The 26,773-nt window shown below is 39.2% G+C and overlaps 1 protein-coding gene across 12 annotated transcripts; it reads right to left on the bottom strand.

Moving 5' to 3' along the window:
* Positions 1–226: 226 nt before the first annotated feature.
* Rbp (RIM-binding protein) lies at positions 227–26,773 on the bottom strand. Of its 12 annotated transcripts, none has more exons than XM_064694243.1 (19): positions 26,483–26,761; positions 20,246–20,411; positions 20,083–20,181; positions 19,752–20,006; positions 18,456–18,579; positions 17,976–18,391; positions 15,330–15,867; positions 15,159–15,270; positions 14,951–15,096; positions 14,685–14,885; positions 14,260–14,450; positions 13,516–14,188; positions 13,204–13,457; positions 11,887–11,967; positions 10,094–10,624; positions 9,198–9,524; positions 8,839–9,130; positions 6,001–6,068; positions 227–2,934 (listed from the first exon to the last, which is right to left on the bottom strand). In XM_064694243.1, exons 2-19 carry the CDS (start codon positions 20,387–20,389, stop codon positions 2,113–2,115), a joined length of 5,274 nt encoding a protein of 1,757 aa, XP_064550313.1. In that variant the 5' UTR covers positions 20,390–20,411; positions 26,483–26,761; the 3' UTR covers positions 227–2,112. The 12 variants fall into 12 exon arrangements, with proteins under 12 accessions (XP_064550313.1, XP_064550314.1, XP_064550316.1 ...); XM_064694244.1 differs by having other exon boundaries at positions 15,330–15,837; XM_064694246.1 differs by having other exon boundaries at positions 18,021–18,391.

The following is a 26,773-nucleotide window of genomic DNA, read 5'->3' as shown; positions in this document are numbered from 1 at the left end:
TTGATTAAAGTAATAATTCGCTCACAATTCATTTTCTCTCATAGCCAATGCACATACATATGTATAATATGCCATGTGCCCTTTACAAACATTTCATACTTTCATAGTTTTTGTATTTGTTTAATTTTTATATATTTTTATTTTCATTTGTGTTTTTTGTTTTTTGTGTTTTTTTTTTTTGTATTTGGTTTTATACTTTCTGTTTTCATAAAGCAAGAGGTACGCATTGTATTTTGTTTGTATGCACGCAATTAATTTGTATGGTTTTTTTTTGCTTTGTTTTTTTGTTTTTTTTTTTTGTTTCATTTAGGTTTTTATGTATGTTGCTAAAGCAATTATTAAACATTAGGAAACATCTTTGAATCATGTATACAGAAGAAAAGACAATTATGAAAAGGAAAGTGGTATGCATACAGTCATAACAGACTGTATGCCATTTAAATATTTAAGCAAAGCAACCTTTAAATTTGTTTTTTTTTTGTTTTTTTTTTTTAAGGTAAATATGTGTGTTTCTCTTTATGGATAGTCAATAGTAAGTAGCTGGAAGGTTCGATTTGTAGATTTGAGAATAAAACAGTTGGAACTTTTCATATAGAATTTGTCAAACATATTTCATGTACCGCTTTAAATGGTATGCATACATATATATTATGTAGGTATGTTAGACTTTTGTGTTTGTGAAAATGTTTTATATTATTATATTTTTGTATACCACACACATGTACGACTTTGAGTGTTATTTGTTGTTAAGCATTTGTTTTAATTTTAGTTATTTGGTTAATCTTTTGTTTGTCTTGCCAAACGTAACAACAAGCATTAAAGCTGCAGGATTTGGGTTCAATTAGCTCATCAGAATTGCATCGGATAGACGATATCTGAGTCTCTTGAAGGCTTGCGATCATCATGTTATACTCCAATGAAAGACGGCTGAATAATTTAACCCTTGGCCAAATAGATGTTTGCTTAACAGGCATATGAATTTCTTTAAATGTATACATATATGCATGTATGTGTGTTTGCATGTGTGTATGTAGTATATGTAGTAGTATATGTATAGGTTCGTATCGTATCGTTAACCCCTCTATATGTATAAGTACTTCTGCATAGTTTCGGTTTTGTCCAGCGCCATCTATATTGCTCAACTTTCCTTTAGTTTAATTAGGTTTTGATTTATAGACTTAATTTAAATGTGTAATTTTTTTGCTTTTTATTTTCTTTATGTTTTGGTTTTAATATATTTTAAATATATATAATATATGTATGTTTTGGATTTCACTTTTAGTTTTTGGGTTTTGTTTTTGTTTTTGTTTTTGTTTTTTTACTCGTATTTTATTTATAAACTGGTCAGCAACAGTAGCAAATTTAACAATGTGCGTTAACAAATAATTGTAAATATAATGTATGTATATGTATATAATATATGTATTTTTACTTCCACCCTTAAGTAGACGTATATATGTATATATATATATATATATATATTATCATATATGTTATATGTATATATATGTGTGTGTGTTAGTATGTGTGTCGAATGTGTGTATGTGAAGTTGCAATAAAGCACGCTTCGCTTGTCTATTTCTTTATCATTTAGTTAGTTGTGTTTATCTTCAATTTATATATATATATATATTTTTTTTTTATTTATTTCTTTGCTATCAAGTTACTTAAACTGCAAATTTTATGTATATTAAATCAATTTTACAACAATTTATGTGTTTTTTGTTAAATAGTTTTTAGTTATTTGTGATGTGAATGTTGCTTGTTTTTCTTTTGTGTCTGTTTAGCATTTAGTATTATTAATATTTCTATCAATTGTATTAATAAAAAATATTATCATTAGTTCTATTAGTTGCATTTATCATATCAACATTACAACATCGTTCACATAGGCCCACAGTTGACTGGGAATTCATGGATTTTTCATAGGTTTTGCTTTTGGTTTTTTTGCTTCTTTTTTTTTTTTTTTTTTTTTTAACTTTATCTTTGTATAATTGTGTATACGTATATGTATATATTAGCTTAGTAATCGTAATTAATAGCAATAATCATAATCATAATAATAGGTCTAATCTACGAATAATATAACAGGACCCTATGGAATGACCAGGGTTATTTGCCAAAGCCGAACCCAAATTTGCCAAATAGATCTTTGCCTTTCGAGAGTACATCGCCGCCGGGCGCCGCTGCTGCAATGCCCTTGAGGCCTCCAAGCAGGCCGGCGCCCGGCCCCTGTGGCGGCGGCTGAGCTTGCGGTGGCACTTGTTGTTGCATGCCCGGCTGTTGCATGCCCTGCTGTTGCATGCCCTGCTGTTGCATGCCCTGCTGTTGCATGCCCTGCTGTTGCATGCCCTGCTGTTGCATGCCCGGCTGCTGCATGCCCGGCTGTTGCATGCCAGGCTGCTGCATGCCAGGCTGCTGCTGCATTTGTTGGGCACCGAAGGCGTTTGCTTGTTGCTGCGTTGGCTGCACACCGCCAGGTGGTTGCATTGGATCCGTTTTGGGTGGTTGCTTCGAACCAAATAGACCACCGGTGGCAGCCGAAGTAGCACCAGAGAGCAGGCTAGTTGCGCCGGAGAAGAGTCCGCCCGTTGGCGCCTGCGTCGTCACAGGCACCTGCTGCTGCTGACCCATTTGACCCATGCCGCCCATTTGGCCCATGCCGCCCATTTGCTGACCCATCTGCTGACCCATCTGCTGGCCCATCTGCTGCTGCTGCGGTTGCTGCTGCTGCTGTGTCTGGCCCATCATGCCCATCGGCTGTTGGCCCATGCCCATCATTCCACTTTGTCCCATGCCCATTTGTTGTTGATGTTGCTGTTGTTGCGTCTGTTGCTGACCATACGGTTGTTGTTGTTGCTGCTGCTGGAGTTGCTGCTGCTGTTGATGCTGCTGCTGCTGCTGCATGCCAACATTACCAACGCGGCCGATCATCTGCAAGTTGGCCATATTCGAATATATACCAAAATATACCGAATTAGTCGAGTGGTTCCAAACGATTGAAGGCTCTTTTAAAAAATGGCAACTAATCATTTAAATAATTGTATTTTATGGCATTATATACGTAATCATTTGCACGATGTTACGAATGCATTCTCAAAATTGTCATGAATTTAGCGTATTTATTTATTTTGTTTTGTTTTCAATCAAACTAGGTTGTTGCTGCTGAGCTTCATCAAGCGCGCCTACTAGTTAGTTAGTTAGTCAAATAACGGGATCGGATTGGTAAGCTAGTAATTGCAACTACGATCAACTACTACGCAACGTATCGTATTTGCTAAGTATGTATATATATAGATATATGTCAATATATATATATAGTAGGCTAAGGCAAACCTCATTTAAAACTGTGAAAAGGAAGTTGACAATCTCGAATACCGGAAATATCTTCAAGTCTCTAGAGTGCATTCCAAATATGCTTTGCTCAGAGCTCTGCCATTTGACAGCAATCGCCACAAAGCAAATTTGATATCTAAAGATCAAAGTGTATTCCATTTGAGAGATTCTTGGGATTTCCTCTATGAAAGCAAAACGAATGACAGTACAAGTTTGCCAACATTTGTGATAAATCATTTAATTGGAATGTGAAAATTATGTAGAACTAGCAACGTTTCTCAATTGAAAAAGAATATACAAATATGCCTTAAAGTACGCTCAAAAAACTGGCAAACACTTGCAGTAATCAAAAATCAAAGTTCAAATCAAGTATGTACCGAAAAATCAATGGTTGGAGGGGGGGAAAAGGGGAATAACATAAGAGCTCTATTCAAAAATGTTGACATTGGCGAATTCTAGGTATGTACACTACCTAAAATAATAAGATTTAACCATTCTATATGTGTATATGTATATGTATATGTATATGTGTGTATGTGTATGCAAAATGCTTTGAAAACCCCTTTCGAAAGTTTCGCCTGAAGTTATTCGTGTTCAATCTTCCACAAAATTGATGTGCAATCAGCGTCCAGTTTTCTTTTTTGGTTTCGTACCTTAGGTGTTTTCTTTTGTAAGAAAAACAAAAAGTAGCCTAACGCAAAAACAAAAAAGCATATAAAATAAAATAAAACAAAAGAAGACTGTGATATTTCGTGAATCATAGAAATCATATATGGCTATGGAGGTTAAAGAAAGGCATACTAGAGAACGAACCGAAATGAAAGCATAAAATAAAACGAATAGGCAAAACCGAACGACATAAATGATTCGAAATGAAAATCGAATAGTTTACACATACAGTGAATCACATAGAAATTTGTACACATTACATCCAATATTCCATATAGTAATAGTAGCAATTAATATATATGTATGTAATTAGTAGCGTATACGCAGTAAGGAAATCAAAAAGTATTTAAATATATATTTTAGATATGGTTATGTACGAGTACGAGTATGTATACGGGTTAGCACATCTTATCAGCGATAGGTACGTTTGGCCAAGTGTATTTCGTATCTGGTATTAATTTGTTTGCGTTCATCAATTGCATGTGTACTTATGTATTTACACACTCTCTAGTTACCAGCCCAAGAAATATATCAAATAAAAAAAACAGCCTTAGAGCTAGAACTGATATTTGTTTATGTTCCTATAAAATGTACAGTACAACAAAAATGGTTTTAATCGATATTGGCGCCAGTTTTGAAAGTTCTGTGAAAACTGTATTTATATCAGGAAGTTTTAGCAATTAAATGTGTAAAAGTATGTATTTATCAATTAAATTAGGTAAACCAAGTGAATCATTTACCAAAAACAATATGCAAAATAATGTAAAAACAAACAGAATATGCCAAAAAATTGTTGCGATTACGGATTAAATTGAATAACATCAAGTAAGTAAATCAGATAAGTAAATGTGAATGATTGGGTGCTGTAGGTACTGTCTATGATGCCTCTTTCAAGACTAGCTGAAGCTAAGTATTTGCCGTTGCCGCAATGCAAATGCAATTTACAGACTATACACACACACATATATATTTGTATGTATATATACATATATAGTTACATATTACACTAAGAATATGTGCGGCATATGCAGGTTAACGATATATGCTAAGTTTAAGTATTTTCTGAACAATCATACGTATGTATGTATGTATGTAGGTAAATGTACACGGACGAATTGTTTGATTAATTGATCGATTGCTTGCTTGATTGATGCTGATTAGTTTACAGAAATTTACATTTATTGATATTTATAATGATGTTTGTTCTGTTGGTTCTGTTAGTTCTGTTGGTCTGTTGGCTTATTCATTGTACTAGGCGAGGTTCTATAGAACATGTTGCTAGCTATACATACATAGTTGAAAACATGTACATATATCGCTTCTATATATGATAAGCATAATTTTGGTCATGTACTGTACTGTAAGCGTTTTGGACGGATTACCAGAGCATATAGAGAGTGAATGAGTATATATTTAGATATATATAGATATATAGACAGAGTAATTGAGTATGAAACGTATGCGTTAGCAATAAGAAAGAGCGAGCGAGACGAAAACAATGGACGATCAATTCATGAAAACATAATATACAAATACATTTATGAACCGTGTAGGCATGGGATTGAATTAGGTATCAGATACTCGATTATTGATGTTGCATAGAATGAGTCTCCAGATCGTATGTATGAGTGGGAACATAATGCATCTGTTTTTGGATGAGTGAGTTTGTGTATAACACTTGATTGTTTTCGGGAAGAGAACCAAAACCAAATGAGCGACAGAGATAGCAAGTTACTTTTAGCTGTAGTAGTTGTAGTTGTAGTAGTAGTAGTAGTAGTAGTAGTATTAATAATAATAGTATCTGTAGCTTTTGTAGCGTATGAGGTGTGGTTATATATATTTTTGCGCTTTCTTAACTTTTTCTTTTGAGTATTGTTTTTTTTTTAGCATTTATTTTCAAAACAAAGGAGAATATGTTTCTTCTTTTTTTTTTTTTAATTTTTTCTTCAAGTATTTATTTCAAACAAAAGAAAACAAAAGAGAAAGAGTATTTACCTGCGTTTGGTGATCGGGGGCAGGGTGGCCCGTGTTGTCTAACAGTGTAGGGGAAGCAGGGCGAGCATCTATAGCAACGAATATAACATAAAGACTTCACATTTACCACAGCAGACCATTACAAAAAATTATTCGAAAGAAGTTGTAGTAGTAAAAAAACAATTAAGAAACATAAAAAAAAAACATAAGTAAAATAAATGAATTAAACACAAGAGAAGTTAACTAGATCTAGTCTCAAAGATTTGAAAGAAAGTTTGAGTTACAGCTGCTGCCTGTTAAGGATTTGCCTTACGTATAGAATACTGAACCGGAAACGTATTCGCGTAGGTCCGAGAACGAGTTTCGTGGTGTTTTGTTTTACATAATTCACCGCAGTTGAAAGGAAAATTAAAAAAAAAAGGTCCAAATCAAACATAAACCAAATGCAATTGAAATAATATCAGAAAATAAATTATTTATGGGACATTGAAATTGGAAATTTTTGGGCTGCTTGCAAAACGATTTCTCGAAAACACAATACAAAACGGAGAAAAAGGCGCCAAAAGTAATGGATCGCTAGGAACATTGGCAAGAGACAAAATTGTTTTCATTTTGATTAAAAGTATTGTACATATTATTATCTTGTTAATTATATTTGTTAAAAAAAAATTGATGAATATCATGTATGTATGTAAGTAGCATAAATATTACCTTTTGCGCATGGCGTCTGGTCTTACAAAACATAAATCCCTATAGAAATCTGCACAGAGCAGCATCTCAGATTTGTTGAACAAAACAAAACAATTGTACATAGGATAGACAATATATCTTGGCTGGCCACATCTATGGCGCTTATGATATTGTAAAAAACATACATATGCATATATGGTAATAATTAAGTTAAGGACTTTAAACGTTAGTATTTTACATTAGAAATGTACATAGATTACAAAGAGATTCATTTGAAAATCATATTTTCATATGTGCTTTAAGCCCCTGCAGTGTTGTTGTTGTTTTTGTTGTTATATCTCTAGGGAACTAAAAATCTTAATCAAAAATATCCAAACTGGCTAAATAGCAAACAAACAGGGGCAACATTCAAAACCAACATGAAAATAGATCAAATTCAATTTATTAACAAAGATAAAAATACAAAAAAGCAACACAAAAATAGATCGTACACATGGGAAACAGAAACAGAAACCAGGAATAGGCCAGAGATATATATACTCGATTTCAAGAGTTTTATCTGCAAGATACACACGCTTGACTGCGGAAAAAAAAAACACACACGACAGCATGGCTTATACGAACAGTTGGCGACATACATACATACTCATATGTAATGTGCTCGGGTAAATAAGAATTCCATCCTAAGAACTAGATCGGTGAATCCCGTTCAATATTTACAGGTTCTCGTTGACATATATATTTAATCAGTCGTTGTCTCATAAAACTAGATGGTTTTTACAGACTCTATAATCGATCGGTGAGCAACTAAGGAATTACATTTCATTCGACAATCAGGTGCAAGAAACTAGTCTCTGTTTTATGCAAATTAAGTTGTTTGGTTAAACGAAAACAAAACGACAAACCGATTAAAAGTCAAATGGAAATGATAAACACACTTAAGTTTACTTGGTTTAAATGACATGCAAGAGACCATCTAGAAATTTTGCAAGGCTATAGAGAAAGTCACGCAAGACAAGAGACAAAAGTAGAAACAATTTTGTAATTTTCAAAAAGTGTATAGACAGTAAAGAAAGTACTTTGGAAAAATATGAACAAAAGTGTTATGTTTTTAAGTGATTTGGAAGGATTCTTAAAGACTTAAAGCTCCATCTCAATAATCATTCGATTGTATATAAATATAATTGTATATGACGAATGGATCGATTAAAAAAAACTAAAAAGAAGAAACAAAGAGAAAGCGAGAGATAATTTAAAGACTGTGTATACAACAACAAGAACAACAACTATGTATCTATATATTGTATTTGATAAGGTTTATATAAATCGATTCGAACCAAAAAACAAGAACATGTATAAAAGGATTCTTGAAATATTAAACTGACAGGTGCTGAAATTATGAATTATTTCACAAAGTAAAAAATTTAAATATATATATAAGTATATATATAAAGAAGTGGTATAACATTATAAACAAGTTCTGCGGAATCATAACAGAAATTAAATAAATATATATTTTTTAAATTAGCGGCGTTCAAAACAGAAATTGTATTTATTCATCTGTAACTGTTTGGTTTATATATATATATATATATTTTTTTTTTTGAAATTTTGCGAAAGAGTTGGAGAGAGATAGAGAGAAGAGTGAAAGATTTTTTGTGTCGTCACGAAATTTGTTTGTTTCTTTTTGGAGCATGATCGTATTGTTCATAAGTGTTTAATTTTTCGCTGATTTATATATATTTGTAGATATACATATATGCTATTGGTGTTACGAACAAAAGAAAACCAACGGAATCTTGTAGTTGAGTACATATACATAGTTCATAAGATTAGTCGCTATATATAATATCATCCTGCTTGTTTGTTTGTGTAGTTAGTCTGAAAAACCTGCATATTTGATTATCTTATAAAGTGTATGTGTTTTATTTTAAGAGATTTGCTTTGAGATTTTCCTTCTTTTTTTGTAAAAAAAAACAAAAAACTCAAATCAGAAGTGAAAATCAAAAATAGTAAGCCTGTAATTGCTTTTCGAATAAGTTTTAGTATCATATTTAGTAAAAATTGTATTAAATCAAAGGAAAATAATTAAAAAATCAAAAAAAATCAAAATAAATAAGAAATGCACAAAATCCGTTGACCAAATTAATCAGCACAAAGCCTACTTACTTTTGCCTTGTGGACCACGTTGCCCAGCAACGCCGGGCAGCATGTTATCTCGTGGCGGCGGCGGTGGTCCTCTAGCGCCGGGTCCCTGACCCCGACCCCGCTGACTGAGGCTGCCACGCCCAGCGGCGCCGCCCGGTCCCATTTGATTGTTGTACTGGTCGGGCGCATCGGCCAGGAAATTTGAGGGCACCAAGCCCCGTACCCCATCCAGTTCGCCCATGAAGAAGCCATCTTCATCCATATCACCATAGACGAGGATAATTTCACCCGTCTTGAAACACAATTCCACTTGCTAGGTAGGCAGGGTATATATGAGAGTCAGGTGAATGCTGCTGAAAACTGTTCCATTTGCTACTCACCTCGGCATCCACATTCGGACTTAGCTCCTGGGGATCATAGTCATAGAGGGCGATCATTCGTTTCACTGGCATATTCGCATAGATGTCACCCCAGCGATCGCGGCTCACATTCCGCATGCTCTGCTGCGGAGCGCTCTGACCGGGCATAACTTGTGCGGTGCCAGCCCCGGTTGTTGTCGACTGCATGCCGCCGGGCATTTGCATTTGGCCGCCGGTTATTTGGGTGGTGGTGTCCTCCACCTCGCTAACCATGTTGTGCGGCACATAGCCTCGACGACCCCTCAGCTCGCCCCAATAGAAGCCATCCGCATCCTTATCACCAAAGACCTGTGCCACAGAGCGTGAAAGAGAGGAGGAGTGTTAGCAAGGCCGACAGTCAAGGAGCTGGGCATATACTCATAATGGCTAGTTGGTAGTGTAGATGTAGAGTGCATATTGCTAACTTAACGGTTATTTATGGAACTATTAGAGAGAAGAGAACAACGTCTACTTAGTGTATGGGTGGGTGTATGGTGTATTGGTAGTTACAGTTAGTTAAGTAAGTAGTTGTATTTGTAATTATTAATATGGGTATTAAAACGTATTTATAACAATCTCAACTGTAAGGTGGGGCAGACTTAGGATTGGCGAAGGAAAAACATGCACAAGATTCATTCATTCAATTAGCGGCAAGCGCAGCCAATTCTCGGCTTCGTTCCAATTCGGCATCCAATTCAGAGCAAGCGCTGATTAGCTGATATCCGGATTATCTGATGCTGATTGCTGATTACTGATTTGTTACCATTATTACCGTGGACGGTTACTGCAAGCTCCGGTGCCTAAGTGGGTAGCATTTGCTCTGCGGCTGCAAAGTGTTTTGGTGGTTCTGTGTATCAGCAAAATTACAAAGAGCTTACCTTGATAGTATCTCCCTCTTGGAAGGGCAGCTCTTCGTCGCAACCATCTGGATTGGGACTCATTGTGGATGGATCGTAGTCAAACATTGCCACAAAATAGCGCGGCTTCTTCTGTGCGCCGGCCATTTGTTGCTGTTGCTGCTGTTGCCCTGGTTGCTGCCCTGGCATCATTTGACCTTGTTGCTGCTGCTGCTGTTGCTGCTGTTGTTGTTGCTGTTGTTGCTGCTGCTGTTGCTGTTGCTGCTGTTGGTTGAGTGGGCCGCGTGGACCCGGCCCCTGCTGAACCATCATTTGACCTTGCATTTGACCAGGCATCTGTCCTGGCATCTGGCCCTGCATTTGTCCTGACATTTGTCCCGGCATCTGGCCCTGCATCTGACCCTGCATTGCCATTTGTCCCGGCACGGGTCCACGAAAACGGGGTCCTCCCATTGGCCCCTGCGCCCCGTACGGCTGTTGTTGCTGCTGTTGCTGTGGTCCCTGGGGTCGTCCTGGCACCATGCCGCGCTGCGGTGCGCCCGGCTGATAGCCCTGATTATCGATAAATAATCGACCGAGGATAGCACGCGCATGAATTTGAATTAATTTAAATGAATTTGAAATTTTGTTAGCGTTTCTTCTTTTTAGATTGTCGCAAAGTTTGTTCTTAATTTGTACTCTGTTTTTCATTCACATTGTCTATAGACAGGTAATTTCTTTAGCAATGTGCGGGCGTCTGCGTATGGCTTTAAGGCTCGACACAACTAAAGAGGTTATATGAATATATATGGTATATACTAGGTAAACAGTACTCGTATGTGTCTGTGTGTGTGTGTGTGTGTGTGTGTAGAGGAAGGCGTGTATTAAGAAAGGCGCATTAAGCAGGAGCTAAATACAAACAGCTGGAAAATCAAAAGTCTATGGCTGATAGGTCAAAGGCAAATACGAAGCTAGTTGTTAAATGTTTTTCAGAAAAAAAGAAAGCACGAATTTGAGTTGAAATAACTATGTAGATGTTTGGTTTGTTCCTGTAACTGTTGTATATATGTATGTTTGATTGTAAACACATGTCTCTAATATGAACTGCGATTATGAAAACCTACTGTATACTATTCTATCACAATACTTACATACATGTACTTAAATTGTATATTACAAATTTATTATTGATATTGCATATAGATGGCGCTGAGACTAACACAGTCAGAACAGGCAGTCGATTATTTACTATTCGGAAGCAAGTTTCATTTAAATAATATACATAATTGAACTTCGCTTGGGGTAAACTAATTTTCAGAGTATTAATTTTACCATTCAGATACTTTTGTTAAGCTATTTAAATACTTTTTTGATCCCCTGGCTAACCATGCAGTATCTTAACAATTTCATTCACGACTTTTCGTACTTTCCTAGAGGCGAAAGTTTGCCTTAGACAAAGGCAATTATTCATAAAATTGAAAAAAAAAAAAAACAAATTGCTAAAAAAAAACCACTTATGAATTATAAATTGTTAAAAAATATGTAACTCAGTAATTGCACTTAGCATTAACTTTGTTTTTTTAAGCTTAAGAAAAAGCATATTCTACTTCGTACATACTATATATGTTATTAGTTTGTTAAGCTATAGAAGTTGGCATAAGTATGACTAAAAATGCAGCGAACTCTTATGAAAAAGAGTATTACTCTAGGCAAAGGTATTACAGTTGAACTTATGTCTATGTGTGTGTGTGTGTGTGTGTGTGTGTGAGGGTGTGTGTTGGTGTGTGATTTAATACAAATGGGGGTAGGTGAGAGATGTTGTCAGTATAACTTACATTCTGGTTCACTTGACTCTGTGTGGGTTTCGAGAAGAGGCCACCGAGCAGGCCACCTAACAAGCCGGAGCTTCCGTCGGGCTGTTTTTCGATTCGATTCGATTCAATTCGGTATGGTATTCGGTAACGGGTTAACGGTATCGTTTCAGTATTGGTTTCATATAATGAAAATGAATATGTATAACTTGTTTTGTTTAAAATTGTTCGTTGCATTGCGTTCTCCTTAATCAATCCGCTCAAATACTTATAGAAGTATGTTAAATTCTATTGTTTAAACTGATTAACTCAATTAAATTGATTAATTATTATTGCATTTGGCAGCAATTTTGGAGCATGCTATTGTGAACTGTACTCAAAAAGATCATGAACCCAACTCAAAATTCGAACAAACACTAGCAAAATAAAACTGCATACGCTGTCCACATAACCTAAATATCAACTAAATAAATAATAACTTTACATACATACAAATTCTTTTCGTATTTCTTTTTTTTTCGGGTGGGGGGATTTAGTTGTAGGTCTCAAATTGCTTTGGTTCTTATAAGTAGATATAATCGTTGGCATTACTTTCTCACAGTTCTCTGCAACAGTTCATTTCATATATATATAGGGTATATATATAATTTTTACAAATTTTGTGTGTGAATTTTGTGCGATTTGTCTAATATATCATATAGTGTATGTATATAATGTGGTTATTTTGCAAACAAATTCATAGAAAATAGGATTTTAGTTCAGTCTTTTGAGGAGAGGTAGAAAAGTAGCAAGTAGAAAAAGGCAATTCATAATAGATCTCGAATAGAGTACCAAAGATATAGAAAGTATGTAGCTGATAGATAAATTGAATACTTTTCCTTTTTAAAATATCCATTATGAACTCGAAAGTTTTGTGTAAGTTTCAACCAAAAACAACAACTGAACATAAGTTGGTTAAGTATATAATGTATATGTATGTATTTTGAAATTTCCCATACCATCATTTGCTGCTTCGAATGGAGCAGAGCAGTATATATGTATATACAAATCAAAAGGATTTTCTTTTTATGGTATTGGGATAAGCATTCAAAATCGGATGGAGTACGATTTGTATCTACACGCGTAGAACATTATGTACAATCTCGTGGAAGATGGGTGTTTGTTTAAATAGAAATTTGGAAAACTCGTAACCAATTGCATTTCGAAATAATAAAGAAAACGAGTTCACAGAACATTATTCATATAGTATTTATATACAGTGAATGCCAGTGCCAACTGATCCGCATATATGTAGATCTGGATGGTCGGCAGCTGGCATTTGGGTGTGGCGCACTCACTAACCTGATGACCCGGCTGGGCCTGGCCCGGCTGCTGGCCTGGCTGCATGCCCTGCTGCTGCTGCTGCATTTGGTTTGGATCGTATTGCGTGTGATCCTGCTGGCCACCCATCATATGCGACTGCATCTGGCCCTGCGGCCCAGGCATGCCCATTTGCTGTTGCTGCCCGGGCATGCCATGGACTCCCTGCTGCGGCAACTGCGGACCCATGCCCATTTGATTTGGTCCCCGGCGAGCGACAGCATTGCGCACGTTGTCTACAAAAGCAAAGATTTAATGGATTCACGGTTCGATTTCATATATTGCTGCACCCACTTGGTATCAGTATGGGCACACTGTCCGCCGACTGTGAATCGCGAGATTTGGTGCGTATGGTGACGGCCCGAGGATTGAAGACGCCCAGCTTGCCAATGTCGATGAGTGCATGATCGCCCGTCGGGGAATTAATGTCCGTCACCTTTTTACCATCGGCGTACACAGCATAGCCGGTAACAGGCCCCGTGGACGTAGGTCTGTTTACCGGCTGCCATGTCACCAGAATGGTGCCATCCTGAGGACCAGCCTCCAGTTGGATGTCTTGCGGCGGATCGGGCAGACCTTTGGTCAGTGTGCGAAAATCGGCATAGGCGCCAGGTGCCTCCTCCTGCCCGGGTCTGCCCGGTGCTTGTGGCGTGTGCTGGCCAACGGCCCGCAAATGTTTGGCACGCACTGTCACCCGATATTGGGTGCTCGGCGCTAACCCGGTTATTGTGTGCCTATACATGCCCGGCTTGACGGTGCGCACCTCCACATTGTTCACACACACCACGTGCTGGTGGTTGGAGTTGGCCGGCAGCCACGAGATAACCGCCGAGGAACACGTTATGTGCGAGGCGCGCACCGCCGAGGGGCCCAAGTGCGAAGTATCTCGCCCAATAATCATTGTGCAGGCGGCGTCCCTGGACGTCTGACGATTTTGTGTAACGCTCCGCACGCTAATGCGATGCGGCTGAGAAAGAAGAATACGTCCATAAATATATGAGATCCTTGAAAGATACCTTTACTTGACTGTGAGCTTACCCGCGTGGAGTCGACGCCCTCGATTAGAGCGCGTGTGCGTTCGTTGGCCTTCACCGTGACCTTGAGCACACCATCTACATAGACGTGGTAGCTATCGATCAGATTGTAGCCCACCGGCTCTGGTGGTGACCAGCCAATGAGCACGCTCTTGTTCAGCTGCCGTTCCAGCGTCAAGTGTTTCGGAGCTGGAACTGATGGGAGCAAAGCAAAAAAAGAAGAAGAGATATGTTTGTATTCGTTTTCAAGTATTTTCATTCGATTCTTTAATTGTGTCTAGCCTAATCCAGTGCGTCTCTACATTTAGGGTATACAAAAAATTGGTATGCTCACATGTGCCATGGCAGGCGACGCATTCGAATGGCCACAAAAACCAAATCAAAAGATTAAAAATGATAGAGTCTAGTATATAGGCAATATTTAGTTACCATTATCGCTAATGTCATCCTGGTCGTGCTCCAGATCGGTGTGCGTCTCACTCAAACGTGCCAGATCCTCGTGCGTGTGTGTGAGCAATGGGTTGTGCGGCGGCAAGGAAGGCAGCGACGTTGTGTCGCACTGCATGGAGCCATCCTCGGCGTCGCGCAATGTCGACAAAACCGCCTGATGGAACTCCAGCAAATCATCGCCTGTTCAAGGAGGATGCGCCATTAAAATGCAGCCATTTGGAGTGGGCTTTCGAGCTGCAACTCACCCACAAGTCGCTGCACAAACGAGGCGGGCACTAGGCCGCGTCTTCCGTCCAATAGTTCCGCATCTAGATAGCCACCCTGCGGCTCGCCGCTGGTCCAAACCAGCAAATAGTCGCCGGCGCAGAGTGAAAGCTCGCCCTCAGCCTCCCTGGAAAGGGATATTTAATCCAGTTCAGCTATGAAAATGTGGCAAATCTTAAGGTCACTTACTCTGGCGGATCGTAGGGAAAGCGGGCTATAAAGACGCAACAGCGCCCTTTGCCCGGTATGTCCAACATATCCACCTGGGGCTCACTGGCGCCGTTCAGTGCGTGGTTGCGAGCTGAGAGAGGAGATGCCATTTACGATTCACTTTTGGCCAATTATCGCAGCTATACTCACTGTCCAGATCGAGGGCGCCCAGCGCCAGCCCGCTGCGATTGTGCATTATGGAGGCGCCCAGACCATCGGTAAAGTCGTCCAGGCCCCAGCTGCTGTGCCCCATGGGAATGGGTGAGCATGGTGAGCTGCGATTGCCATATCGCCCCAGCGGTATATCAATCTCGTCCAGCATTTTCATCTTGGTGGCCTGTCGCAGCGCAGCCGATGTGAATGGATACGAGGCGCTCGAGGCGGCATCCATAAATGGTGGCCCATACGAGCTGCCAAGGGCGCCGGCAGCACCAGCGCTCAGGCCATAGAGCGAAGTGGCGCCCGTTATGCCACCCCCGACTGGTCCCAGGCCCAGAAGGGCGCTCGTGTCGAGCATGTTGATATTGCTCATGGTGGGATGGGTCAGCGAGCTGCCCACCATGCCGCTGCCGCCGCTCAGGCCCAGGGCCGAGTAGCTGGTCGAGCCGCCAGGCGGCAGATTATGCGAGTTCAGTGACAGGAGGGGCATGGTTGTGCTCTGTAAATTGTACAGTTGTATTGTTCCGCGCTTCTTGTTTCAATTTCAATTTCAAATTCAATTTCAATTCAATTTCAAGTTTGTTTTGACAAGATTTTTGGTTTCAGTTTTTTTTTTGGGTTTGGTTTGTCAATTAACATTGTGTTTGGTTGTTGTTGTGGTTGTTGACGGTTAGTGTATTAGTATAGGTGGGCGTTTTAGGGGTTAAGATAGTTATTGCATAGACACACACACACACACACAGAGAGAGACATTTAAACACATGGATTGCAGAGGATTCGTATAGTTTGCAAGGTAAACCGCAAGTTTCAGCAGAGAGGGAAGAGAACGAATCGAAATACGAGTTATTGTACAAAAAGACAAAAAGAGAATACAGAGAGAAAGAGAGAGAATGAAAGAGAGAAGGAGAGAGAGAGACAAGAGCACATAAAATGGGAAAAGAGATCACAAAGTACACGTTTATTGGTCAATATATATGAAGAAGCCAACTAGAAACAGCATTATATTAGCTATGAGAACTTATTTGAAAACTCTATTGAACATGTTGTGAATAACGGCGCAGACGAACTTGTTAAATAGGATATGAGTATATTAATTGATTTATGAACTGAAGCCGTTTCAAAGCAACTGACATGAAAAATATTCCATTAAAAATGTATTTGCAGTTAAACATCGAAACGAAAAGCGTTTTTTTTTTTTTTGATATAGATTTAATTTGATATTTGTACTTTCAGTTGGTTAAATATGTAAATATATAGTGTGCTGTGCATGGAAGAGATGGGGCTATGAGGCATGTTCGGTATATCAGTGAAATATTTAAATAGGTGAAATCAGTAATAAGTCATGCAAAGATTCTTCTATACAATTTGACTACTCTCGCAGTGGATATTATTGTTTTGAGTCTAAAGATGTTACGCATTGAGAAAGGCATTCGCAAACTCATCAGGTATGTCTTCCCGATCTGGACGATAAGCTGGTTTGTTTCTAAATCTGTTTCTATGCAAGCTGTCTTAGCCTGTCTTAAACTATCTTAATTGAGATACGTCTTATTCTAAAAAGTGAACCCCCCAGGGAATTACCGATCGAACACAGAGTATTTGTTTTACACTCTTTTGGTTTTGATATCTAAAGAAAGCTAACAAACAAGAACTTGGCTAAGCTCCTAGAGCTAACAATTAAAATCACATTCTTACTACTTAGCAACAATAAATCATAAATAGAATTCTTATAAACAACATTCCCTCATTACCAGCTAGGAAGACCTAAATAATATGTGGCTTAGTATCTGACCTCCCTTTGGAAGCATGAAATGAAATTTTTCGAAAGATGCTTTTCTATTTTGTTGTGTATGATAAGTAAACTTAGAAATATACCGCATATCTGCCATATATACCTGCAAAGATATTTAATGTTTGGCGATCCGAAGGTAAAAGTTCTATTTTATTCAATATTTTTACGTATATTTTCGGATTTTAAATCATTTAAACATAACAAATATAGGTCGACTAAAGTCTTAACATTGAATAAACAATTAATTGTGCATAAAACCTTTATGCATGCGTTTGAAATAGTTAACAACATAAAACAGAAACAATTCAATTGAAATTTGAAAAGGCAAATATGAAGACTACATTGCTAAACACACTACACAGATATGCAAATATTCATGGAGTTTTTTTGCTCCATAAATATTAGCTTAAAAGTAATTATATGAGTAATGGAAATACATGGAAATACCCAGATTTGTTTTTGCTCAAAGTTAATGTGTTAGTAGGTATGTCAAACGCTATGTAATGTGTGTTGGTCTGTGTGTATGTATGTATATGTGGTATGTGGGATGTGACTATGTAATTATTTTCAATAATGAAACTACAACAAAGCACAAAATGTGATTTAGTTACACGGCGAGCGGCAGTCGCAATACCTCTTGGTTTAGCACTGATGATCAACAAATAAACAAACACGAAGGCTACTTGAAGCAGATGATCACCAAGGAGAGCCAAAGCCATGTCGTATGCCAGGCTTAAAAGCGATATTGCTTGGTTTAAAATAGCTAATTTAATTGCATTTAATAATTGTTTGTTGGGTTTTCGTTTTTGTTGCTTGTAGTTCATTGCAATTGAAAATAGTTGGTTTACCTGACTTAATGCCGTTGGCATAGCCTTCATCGTGTGAATATTTACCGGCAATGGTGGAATGCCAGTTATTCCACTAGTTCCACTCAGCAGCTTCTCAACGGAGCTCTGGCCACCCCCGTAGGCAGCCGCATTCAGTGATTGGATGGCCTGACTGCTCAGACTCGAGGATATGCCGCTGATTGAGTTGGGCACCATGGCCGATATGGATGAAAGACCGCCGACGCCGATGCCGGCGGTGGCAGCAACGCTCTGCGAGCCAACGCTGGTGCCGCTCAGGCTGGTGCTGGCCCCATTGCCCAGCGTGGAGGCCAGCGATTGCGGCAGGCTCGAGTAGCCGGACGATAGGGCTGACACACCGCCGCCCGATGCGCTGCCCAATACTGCTCTTTTATATCGATTCAGTTCTTCTTCGAGTTCTACGAACACCACCATGAATTACATACACACTTCCTAGAGTATTAACGTATTAAGCCGACTTACCACTCTTTGATATGGTTCTAAATTCGCTATTTCCCATGCCCATCATGGAACTGTGCGGCAACGCTGACATGCTGGCGCTCGCTGAGGTTCGCGGCTGTTCCAGCTCGGCCAAAACGCGATTATCCTGAAATCAAACATGTTCAAAAGATTTATATGTAGATTTTGGCATATTAAATTTCAGGGTCAGAGTAAAAATTGTTCTTTGACTACCAATTCCTTTAACTTGATTCAAACGGAACCGTTTTTAAACCTTAAGTCATCAAATATATATAACTGCTATTTATACTACTATTTAGTTATTTCGGACACGATCCAGGTAGGCTAAGTGAGAGTTGATTTAGTCGATGTGACTAATCACTTTACTACAGGGCTGGCAGCAATTGTTCGTGTCTGTTCATTGTCAGTGCTTTCGACAGCTGGAAGAGATCTGAAGTTGGCCTAAAATATTAAAATTCGACGTGTACAACATGAGCCAGGTCCAGGATGCAGTAACTGGATTGATAATCAAGGCACAGAAGCTTTCGGGTGACTTCAACGATTTGCTACAGAAGACAACATGTCTGTTGGCTGACAGTCAAAATGCGGAACAGAAATTCATCGACTGTTGCGGAGTGCAGGATGATCAATTACTAAAAAATCTGGTTAAATATTGTAATGACAATGAACGTATCCAGCAGCTGCTTGAGAATGCCGAGCTGAAGCAAGCCGTGTTCGAGTACCGGGAAGGCGTTCAGCAAATTATGCAGAAGTACAAAGAGCACTGCAAGGGCAATATGCTTTGCGAGAGATTTAATATGCGCGAAAGATACATTGGCAAGCTGCAGAACGTTGTAAACAATCTGGACGCTCGTCTGGAGGAGATGACTGCAATCATGATACACAGTGTCAGTCTGGAGGAGGACAATAGCAAAGAGAATCGGCGCATTATTCAGCAGCTGACCAAAGACAATGAAGAGATGCGCCGCAAGCTACAGATTTTCGCGAGTTCCACTGACAAGGACTACTTCAAGCAGGGCCTGCCGCCAAAAACCGAGACCAGCACTCAGATTGAGTTTGGCGATGTCTTGGACTCGGACACCAGCAGCTCGGATAGCTTTGGAAGTTTCCTGACTTGTTTCTCGTCCGGCTATGAATGTCAGTCGACAGACAACTCGACCATAAGTGAAATGGAGGGAGAGCAGCTTCAATGAGCAGAGGCGCAGCAGTAAGGGGCAGTTAATGTTACTTTGTTCTTAACTTATTTATGCTCGACAATATAAACAAAAACTGAGTCAACTATTCAAAACGTATTTTTACCTGTTCGATCTTGGCCATTATTATATCAATCTCGGTGCCTTGGTCCTGGTGGCTGATTGTCGGTGCCCATGTGACGGTGGAACTGCTAGCCGATGTTGGTATATTTGCACCTTGGTATGGCCCGTGTTGGGATGTCGCGGCCGATGACGATGGACAGCTGCCCATATGGGAAGCATTTGCACGTGATGCCTTGGACTTAAGTGCGGCCGTCAGCTCAATTTGCAGCTCCTCACAGTGCACATTTTCCAGCGCCACCTAAAAGCAAACACAATAGAATTATAGTTGTGTGCAACATTTTTCACATTGGCACATTTTGCCACAGGTTACGCACCTTCTTCTCCAGCTCCCGAGCTCGTGACTGCAGATTCTCCACCGCCTCGGTGTCGGGACGTGCGCTGCCGCTCAGGTTGCGTATTTGTGCCAGAGTTTCCTGCCACAAGAGGCACACGAAATTTAAGCTTGATTGTTATAAATCATGGGAGGTGGTAACTCACCTGGTGCGCCCGTTCGATCTCGGTGCGTCGCATTTCCGCATCGCGCAGCTGCAAACTGAGCGAGTCCAGCACGCTATTTGGCGCTACGCCGGCGGCCACTGCAGCGGCCGCCGACTGATGATGGTGCATCGACTCGTACGGCATGCTGTGGCTGCCCTTGCGACGACTGCGAATAAATAAAGCAAACGTCTCTCAATCTGGGCTCCGATCTTAACTATAAATCTCCCCGTGGGTGGCAGCAAACGAAGGGTTATTGCTCGTTTTTGGCCTTATTTATTTATGTTGAAAAGCTATAGAAATGGGTCAACTGCTTTGCTTGACTGTAATTGGAACGTGGCCACACACAGAACTTGGCAAACGTGTGCGCTTTGAACTTTGAACTTTAGGTTAATTACCGTTGTGACCGCATTTCGAGGCCGACACACAATAAACGTCACGTTCATTCAAAAATACTTCCCAAATGGTCATGTGCTTGATTTAAAATTGCATTCATAGAGCTTACCCTGTTATTTCCCATATTACGTATACGCCACGTAACCGTGCGTGCAAGTGAGATATGCTAAACGTTCTCTCTTCTAATCGTCTCACCCTTGCTGCAATCTAATGCTTTGATTTGACTGTCTGCCATTGCAAGCACACACATTCGCACAGGAACACACGCACACGCACACACACACACACACACACATGCATATGTATCATACAGTCAATTGTATTACTCATACGCCATGTTAGGCGCGTGGCGGCATAAAAACAACTGTGGTATGAGGAACAAGTACAAAAATGGAAAGTTGACAAATATTGAAATACCCTCTTATCAATCCCTTGACATTAATCAAGGCTTAAGCTCTATGTAATTTTATAGATTATTAAAATATCTTAAGATAAGGCAAACAGGAAATAATGTTGCAGTTTCACAGCCCAACAAGAACTAAGAGCAAGCCTAATTTATTAATTGTTTTGATCTTTCTAAGTCTTCATTCTACATTTCGTAACTTAGGCTCTTCCACGTCCCAGGGGACGAACCTTATAATCTTAATAATTTATCTGACGTGACATGCGTATATATTTGACAAAATTTTGTTAATATGGACAGACGACAAACGAACGGATTTTGGTCAAGATATTTTAAAAATCAGAAAACTTGTGCATACAAAAACTAATTTTTCCCATAAAGTTAAATGGTAAGTATATTATGAATATGTTGTTAATATCTTGATCTTGAAACTTATAAGTGTCTGTGTTGGTTATCCAGAAAAAAAACTAGTTTTTCATACAACAAATTCATTTTCTACCGATCATTCCTATGCAATTTGGTATATTCTAAGGTTGAGAGACTAGTTTGCATAGAAAAACAGACAGTCGGATAATGCCGTCTGTATATTAATACCCTCTTAGAGGGTATTATAATTTTGTCATGAAATGCTTAACGCATAGAAGGAGACATCTCCGACCCCATTAAGTATATACATACATTAATCAGTATAATCAGCCGATTTAATACAGTATACCGTCAATATAGTATATCGAAAAAAAATCTCTCTTTCAAAAAGCACAAACCACATTTAAGTTTATATAGTTCGTCTTTGTTAAGACTATGCTGATACCCACAGGTACAGGGTATTAGACACGCGCCAGTTTGTCTAGACAACAGAAAAACGATGCAACGGGCAAAGAGCAAATGATACAAGTCGCAAATGAATATGAAAGTGCAAATCGTAGGAATATGTTGGTTTGAAGTGCTCGGCTCAAACAGGCTGTATTTCCTTTAGTGGCTCTCAGAGCTATATTGGATTTTAAATGCAATAATAAATCGCTGAGGAAATTCAATTTGCATCACTTTGCGGTCTATGCTGTGCACGGGAAATTTAGTAAAATGGATACGAAACGCAGCGATGATTTTTTTAATACACTTTTCCACAAGCACACGCGCCACCCACATAGAGCTGCATCCATCTGTCGATGGCGATGTTGTACGAAACCACTTTTGACGTTTTATCTACCCCGCCCGTGTTTCCCCTTGACATTTAAAAGCAATGACAAGGTTTATCCTGATGCTGCTGTCGATAGATGCCCCGCCCATCTGTGGGCGTTCATGACAGCATCCAGCAGGTGGGCTGTGACATTTACTTGCCGCCCTTCCGGTGGTGCCAGCAACAGCTCTCAGGTTCATTTATTGCATGTTCTTTGACAAATATCAAGGATATAGCTTACCTCAAAATGTACTTTCTGTCCATTGAGTGAAGCACTAGACACTAGATATTAACAACATTTTGCTTATCAAATCAAATCATAGCCTGAAGAACTTAATGCAGCACAATTAGTTGAGCAGACAGCTGCAGTTATTTATAGTAACTGTGTTTTTTCACTACAGTTTTCTAAGTGTGGATGTGTGTGTGTGTGTATACTTTGCTGATAGCGTTATAATGAGACGTGTGTGCAGCACAGCGGAGCGCAGTCAAATGCGAAGCGCAACAGCAGCAAAGTCTCATTACGGCCACTAGTTGCTGTTATGCACAGTGCTCCGACTGTCTCTGCTACTGCTCCCATGAAACAGTGTGTGTGTGTGTGTGTGTGTGTGTACGACTGCAAAAGCAGCAGCAACAACAGCAACAATGTCGTTTATTGCTTTGGCTTAACTGCAAAAGTATGCACAGCAATTTGAGTGTGCGAACAAGATGGCAGCATTGTCTGTGCGTTGTGTGAGTGGGCGCGAGTTTCGGTGATTGAGTTATGTGCTCCCCAGCTTTGGTTAGAGCGTATGATGCGTGAGTAAAAGTCCCAGCAAGAGATTGCAATTTACCAACACTGGCGCATGCGCAATGGCATCATGTTAACAGACGGTCGACATGTAAATGGGTTAACAGCGCTGTTTGTCCTTATGTCTGGGCACCGCAAAAATTTTTAATTATGATTATGAAGTGGGCGTTATGCGTGTGGGAGGGTTTTCTTTACTTTTCACTAGTATTTTTCATAATTTGCTTGATGGTCAACAGTGGGAGCACGAGGATCTGTATCTTGGTCATGTCTGTTTAGGTATATCCCCAGTCATGTACATAACAATAAGTGCTATTCATTTCGTTTATTCTCAACATAAACGGTCAAATAGGTCTACAAACTTAAGAATTCAGTTAAACAATTAAATATTTAGTTGGCACAAGTAGATGAGCAACAGACAAAATAAAGACACAACAGCAACATCAGCTGCTGGCAACTGTTTTAAATTTTAATGAGTTCTCCGAGTACGGATTAGCCACACGACCCGCCCGCTCTTTCTCCTCTTTGCTGTCTTATTGCTTCTGCCTGGCCCACATCCCAAACTCAATCCCAATTGAATGTAGGTTGCAGCCTGACGCTACTTTACAGTCTATTAACCCAATTTTCGGCAATTGCCATTCGAGTAAATTAAATGGAAAATTCACATGGGCTTAATTCCATTTCATGTGTGTCTTATGTGTTGTATGCGCAAATTTGATGGATGTCTGTGGCAAACACTGAAAATATTCCTAATTAAAACTACAAAGGCCAAAGGGCAAAGTTGAAGGGTCATTAAAATTTAAACTGCTGCCAGCTTGAAAGTAGTTTAAAAACGTTCTTGGTTTTTGGCACGTTTACTTTTGGTGTACTTCAATTTGAATAAAAAATAAAATTATAAACAGAACGTTGTGGTTATGAACTTGCCAGTTGCATTGAAATTCGTGGCACAGAAGTTTTCCGAGAAGCCCAATAAATTTGCATATGGTTTAAGTTTCTCGCTTTAGCTCAAAATAAACGAGCAGAAAGTAGTTTTTTCTGCATATTGACTGAGTGCAGAAGGCACTCGCCTTATATGTATTTCATTGCATACTTTTTAGGGCACATGAATACAAGTTCAGAGCTGAACCACGTGCATAGATTTGTCTTGACTTTGGACCAAGTATATTCTTAAAAGTTTTGATATAAATATTTGCTATTTAATTTTAAATATAATTTTCATAAATATTTGAAAATAATTTTGAAGTCGGTTGAATAGAAAACAAATACAAATACTCCCGTGGATTTCAAAAATCAAGGACAAGTATTTTTCTTTTTATGTAGAGCTTTGAAAATGAGCATAAGGCCGGAAATATTCGAGAGATAACTAGAGTAAAATTTTCAACATTCTAGCTCTTACGGCTTGAGCTATGCGTCAATTACCAAATGAGTCAGTCCATCGGGCAGTCAGTCAGTAAGGACAAACAGTCATTAATATAGAAATATTGGGATGATAAACAAGAACATTCTTTAAAATAAACCAATGAGAATATATAGCTAGAAGCAGAAATGACTATATTCAGTCCGTTTAGTTAGTTAAGAGACGAGCTTTGTGGTCCACAATACAACACATTTAATCAACTTTAAGCACCCGCCCCCATTGACAGGAGCTACTTGTGTGTACATAAAAACCTCTTTAAAGTTAACCAATTTAGCTTTTGAAATTTTATAAAGTTCACTATCCTTCTGACAGTTTGACCTCAATAGCACAAAAAAAAATCTAAAGAGACGTAGAGGAGCCAAACAGCACAAAAACTATCTTGCCTATTTATAACAAGCCACACACACACTCTCTCTCACACTCGCATAGCACATGGTGCTGGGAACAGAAGTCATGCGGGTCACAAAAGCACACACACTCACAAAATGTAGCATAGTTTTTTGGGCAAAGCGGAAGAAATGTGTAAAATCGAGCCCCGATTGTGCCACCATCTCTTACTTCTTTTTTTTTTTTTTAGAAAATATGCCATTGAATGATACACACATGTCAAATCGGAACATGCTGCACGATTAATTCTGTCACACACACACGCGGATATTGACTTTTTCTTTTTGGGCAACGCGTGACATTAGATCGTTGCATTTGCCAATAATGAAAACGTTTTATAAATCTACATACTTAAGCGGAATATAATGAGAACAGCAAAGAACAACAATGCTAATAAATGAACGGAAATACAAATTGCGAATAAATCCAAAAATAGTTGTTACAGCGTTTAGGCACAGTCGACTTGGCTGTTATTTTTGTTGCTGTTGCTGTTTACACACACACAAACACATGCACACACACACACACACACATACACACGCACATCGAGTGACAGAAGAGAACCGCATGGCAAACACCTGCCCCCAACCGCCGCTGCTCTTGGTCCCTCACTCTTTCACGGCTTCTATGTACATATGTATGTGTATATATTTGTACATAACTGATTGTGCTTTCTGTTACGCACGCAGAGCAGCAAACAACTTTTACGCCACCCACGCGGGCTAACTGTTGTTGTTGCTGCTGCTGCGCGCCAAGTGTCAAAACCGCCCCCAAAAGCAAAATGTGGCACTTTTCATTTATCTTGTGCCGCTGCCGCTGCTGCTGCTGCTGCTGCTGCTACTGCTATCATGGCTACTGCGACTGCGGCTGTTACTGCGACTATGAATATGAAACTCACACACATTCACACATATGTATACGCGCAGTCCTATGAACCGCAAACTGCTGCCGTGCTCCACTTCCACTGACCGTTCAAAGTGTGTGCGCGCTTCTTTTTGCACATATGCAGTTTGACAATTTGAGCTACTTTTTATGCATTTTAGCATATGCAGCAGCATAACATTAACACACATACATTCCCACAAATGTATGAAATTGTATTCATACCCTCGCTGTGTGTGTGTGTGTGAATGTGTGTAACTTTTACGTTAGCTTGCTAGCTTTTTTTTATCGTTTCATCGATATGCCACTGCCGAAGTCTCAGTGGCAATCGCTAACACTTTTACTTTTCACATCACCCTTTATGTCTTTTACCATTTCGTAAAATGCAATTTTTAACACTGGAAATTAAATGTTAGAAAACTTTCAAATTTCAATTTTTTGGTTTACACACGCGTTATAAATTATTGTTTGTTTGTTTTTTTTTACAAAATCCTCTTCTTTTCGTTAGAACAATGCAAACATTTCACGTTACACATGCCCCAAGCAGCAGTGGGGCGAGTTCATCGGCTGCTGAGAAAACATTTTCCCCATTTGGTGTACAGCGAAATTTTTCGTATGCCCGTTCGCTCGCCAGGCCACTGCCACTGGCAGCCATCGTTTTTCAGTGGTCGTCCTGAATTTCGGGACTGGTTTGACCAACTTTTTGTTTTCAATTATCAAAATGCACAAGATTGCGACACCCGTTAAAGCTTTACTGAATAGTTCAAAAACGAAAACTCGAACATTTAGCGAACCTTTTTGCTGCTGCTTTTTGATTGCTGTGGGAAGTGCTGATTTTTCAGGTCGCCTATTTCCACATCCACATTAGCCTTCGAGAATTTACATAAATGCATAGAGTTTACACTAGTTAACGGATTTAAGTTTTACATGATATACAACGCGCTTTAACTAAATGCTAGTGTAGAAAAAAATTGCAATTTTATTTGGTATAGCAGTTAGTTTTGAATGCGAAAACCGAAAAGTGGGTCATCTCGGTCGCGCTACTCGGCTGGTTTGTACTCTGATTTCTATCCAACTGCCTGCCC

The sequence above is a fragment of the Drosophila montana genome, unplaced genomic scaffold (assembly GCF_035044405.1).
Source record: "Drosophila montana isolate Dmon_TW-CO22-7 unplaced genomic scaffold, ASM3504440v1 contig_3733_1, whole genome shotgun sequence".
Taxonomy (NCBI): domain Eukaryota; kingdom Metazoa; phylum Arthropoda; class Insecta; order Diptera; family Drosophilidae; genus Drosophila; species Drosophila montana.
This window is presented reverse-complemented; position numbering and strand designations above follow the sequence as displayed.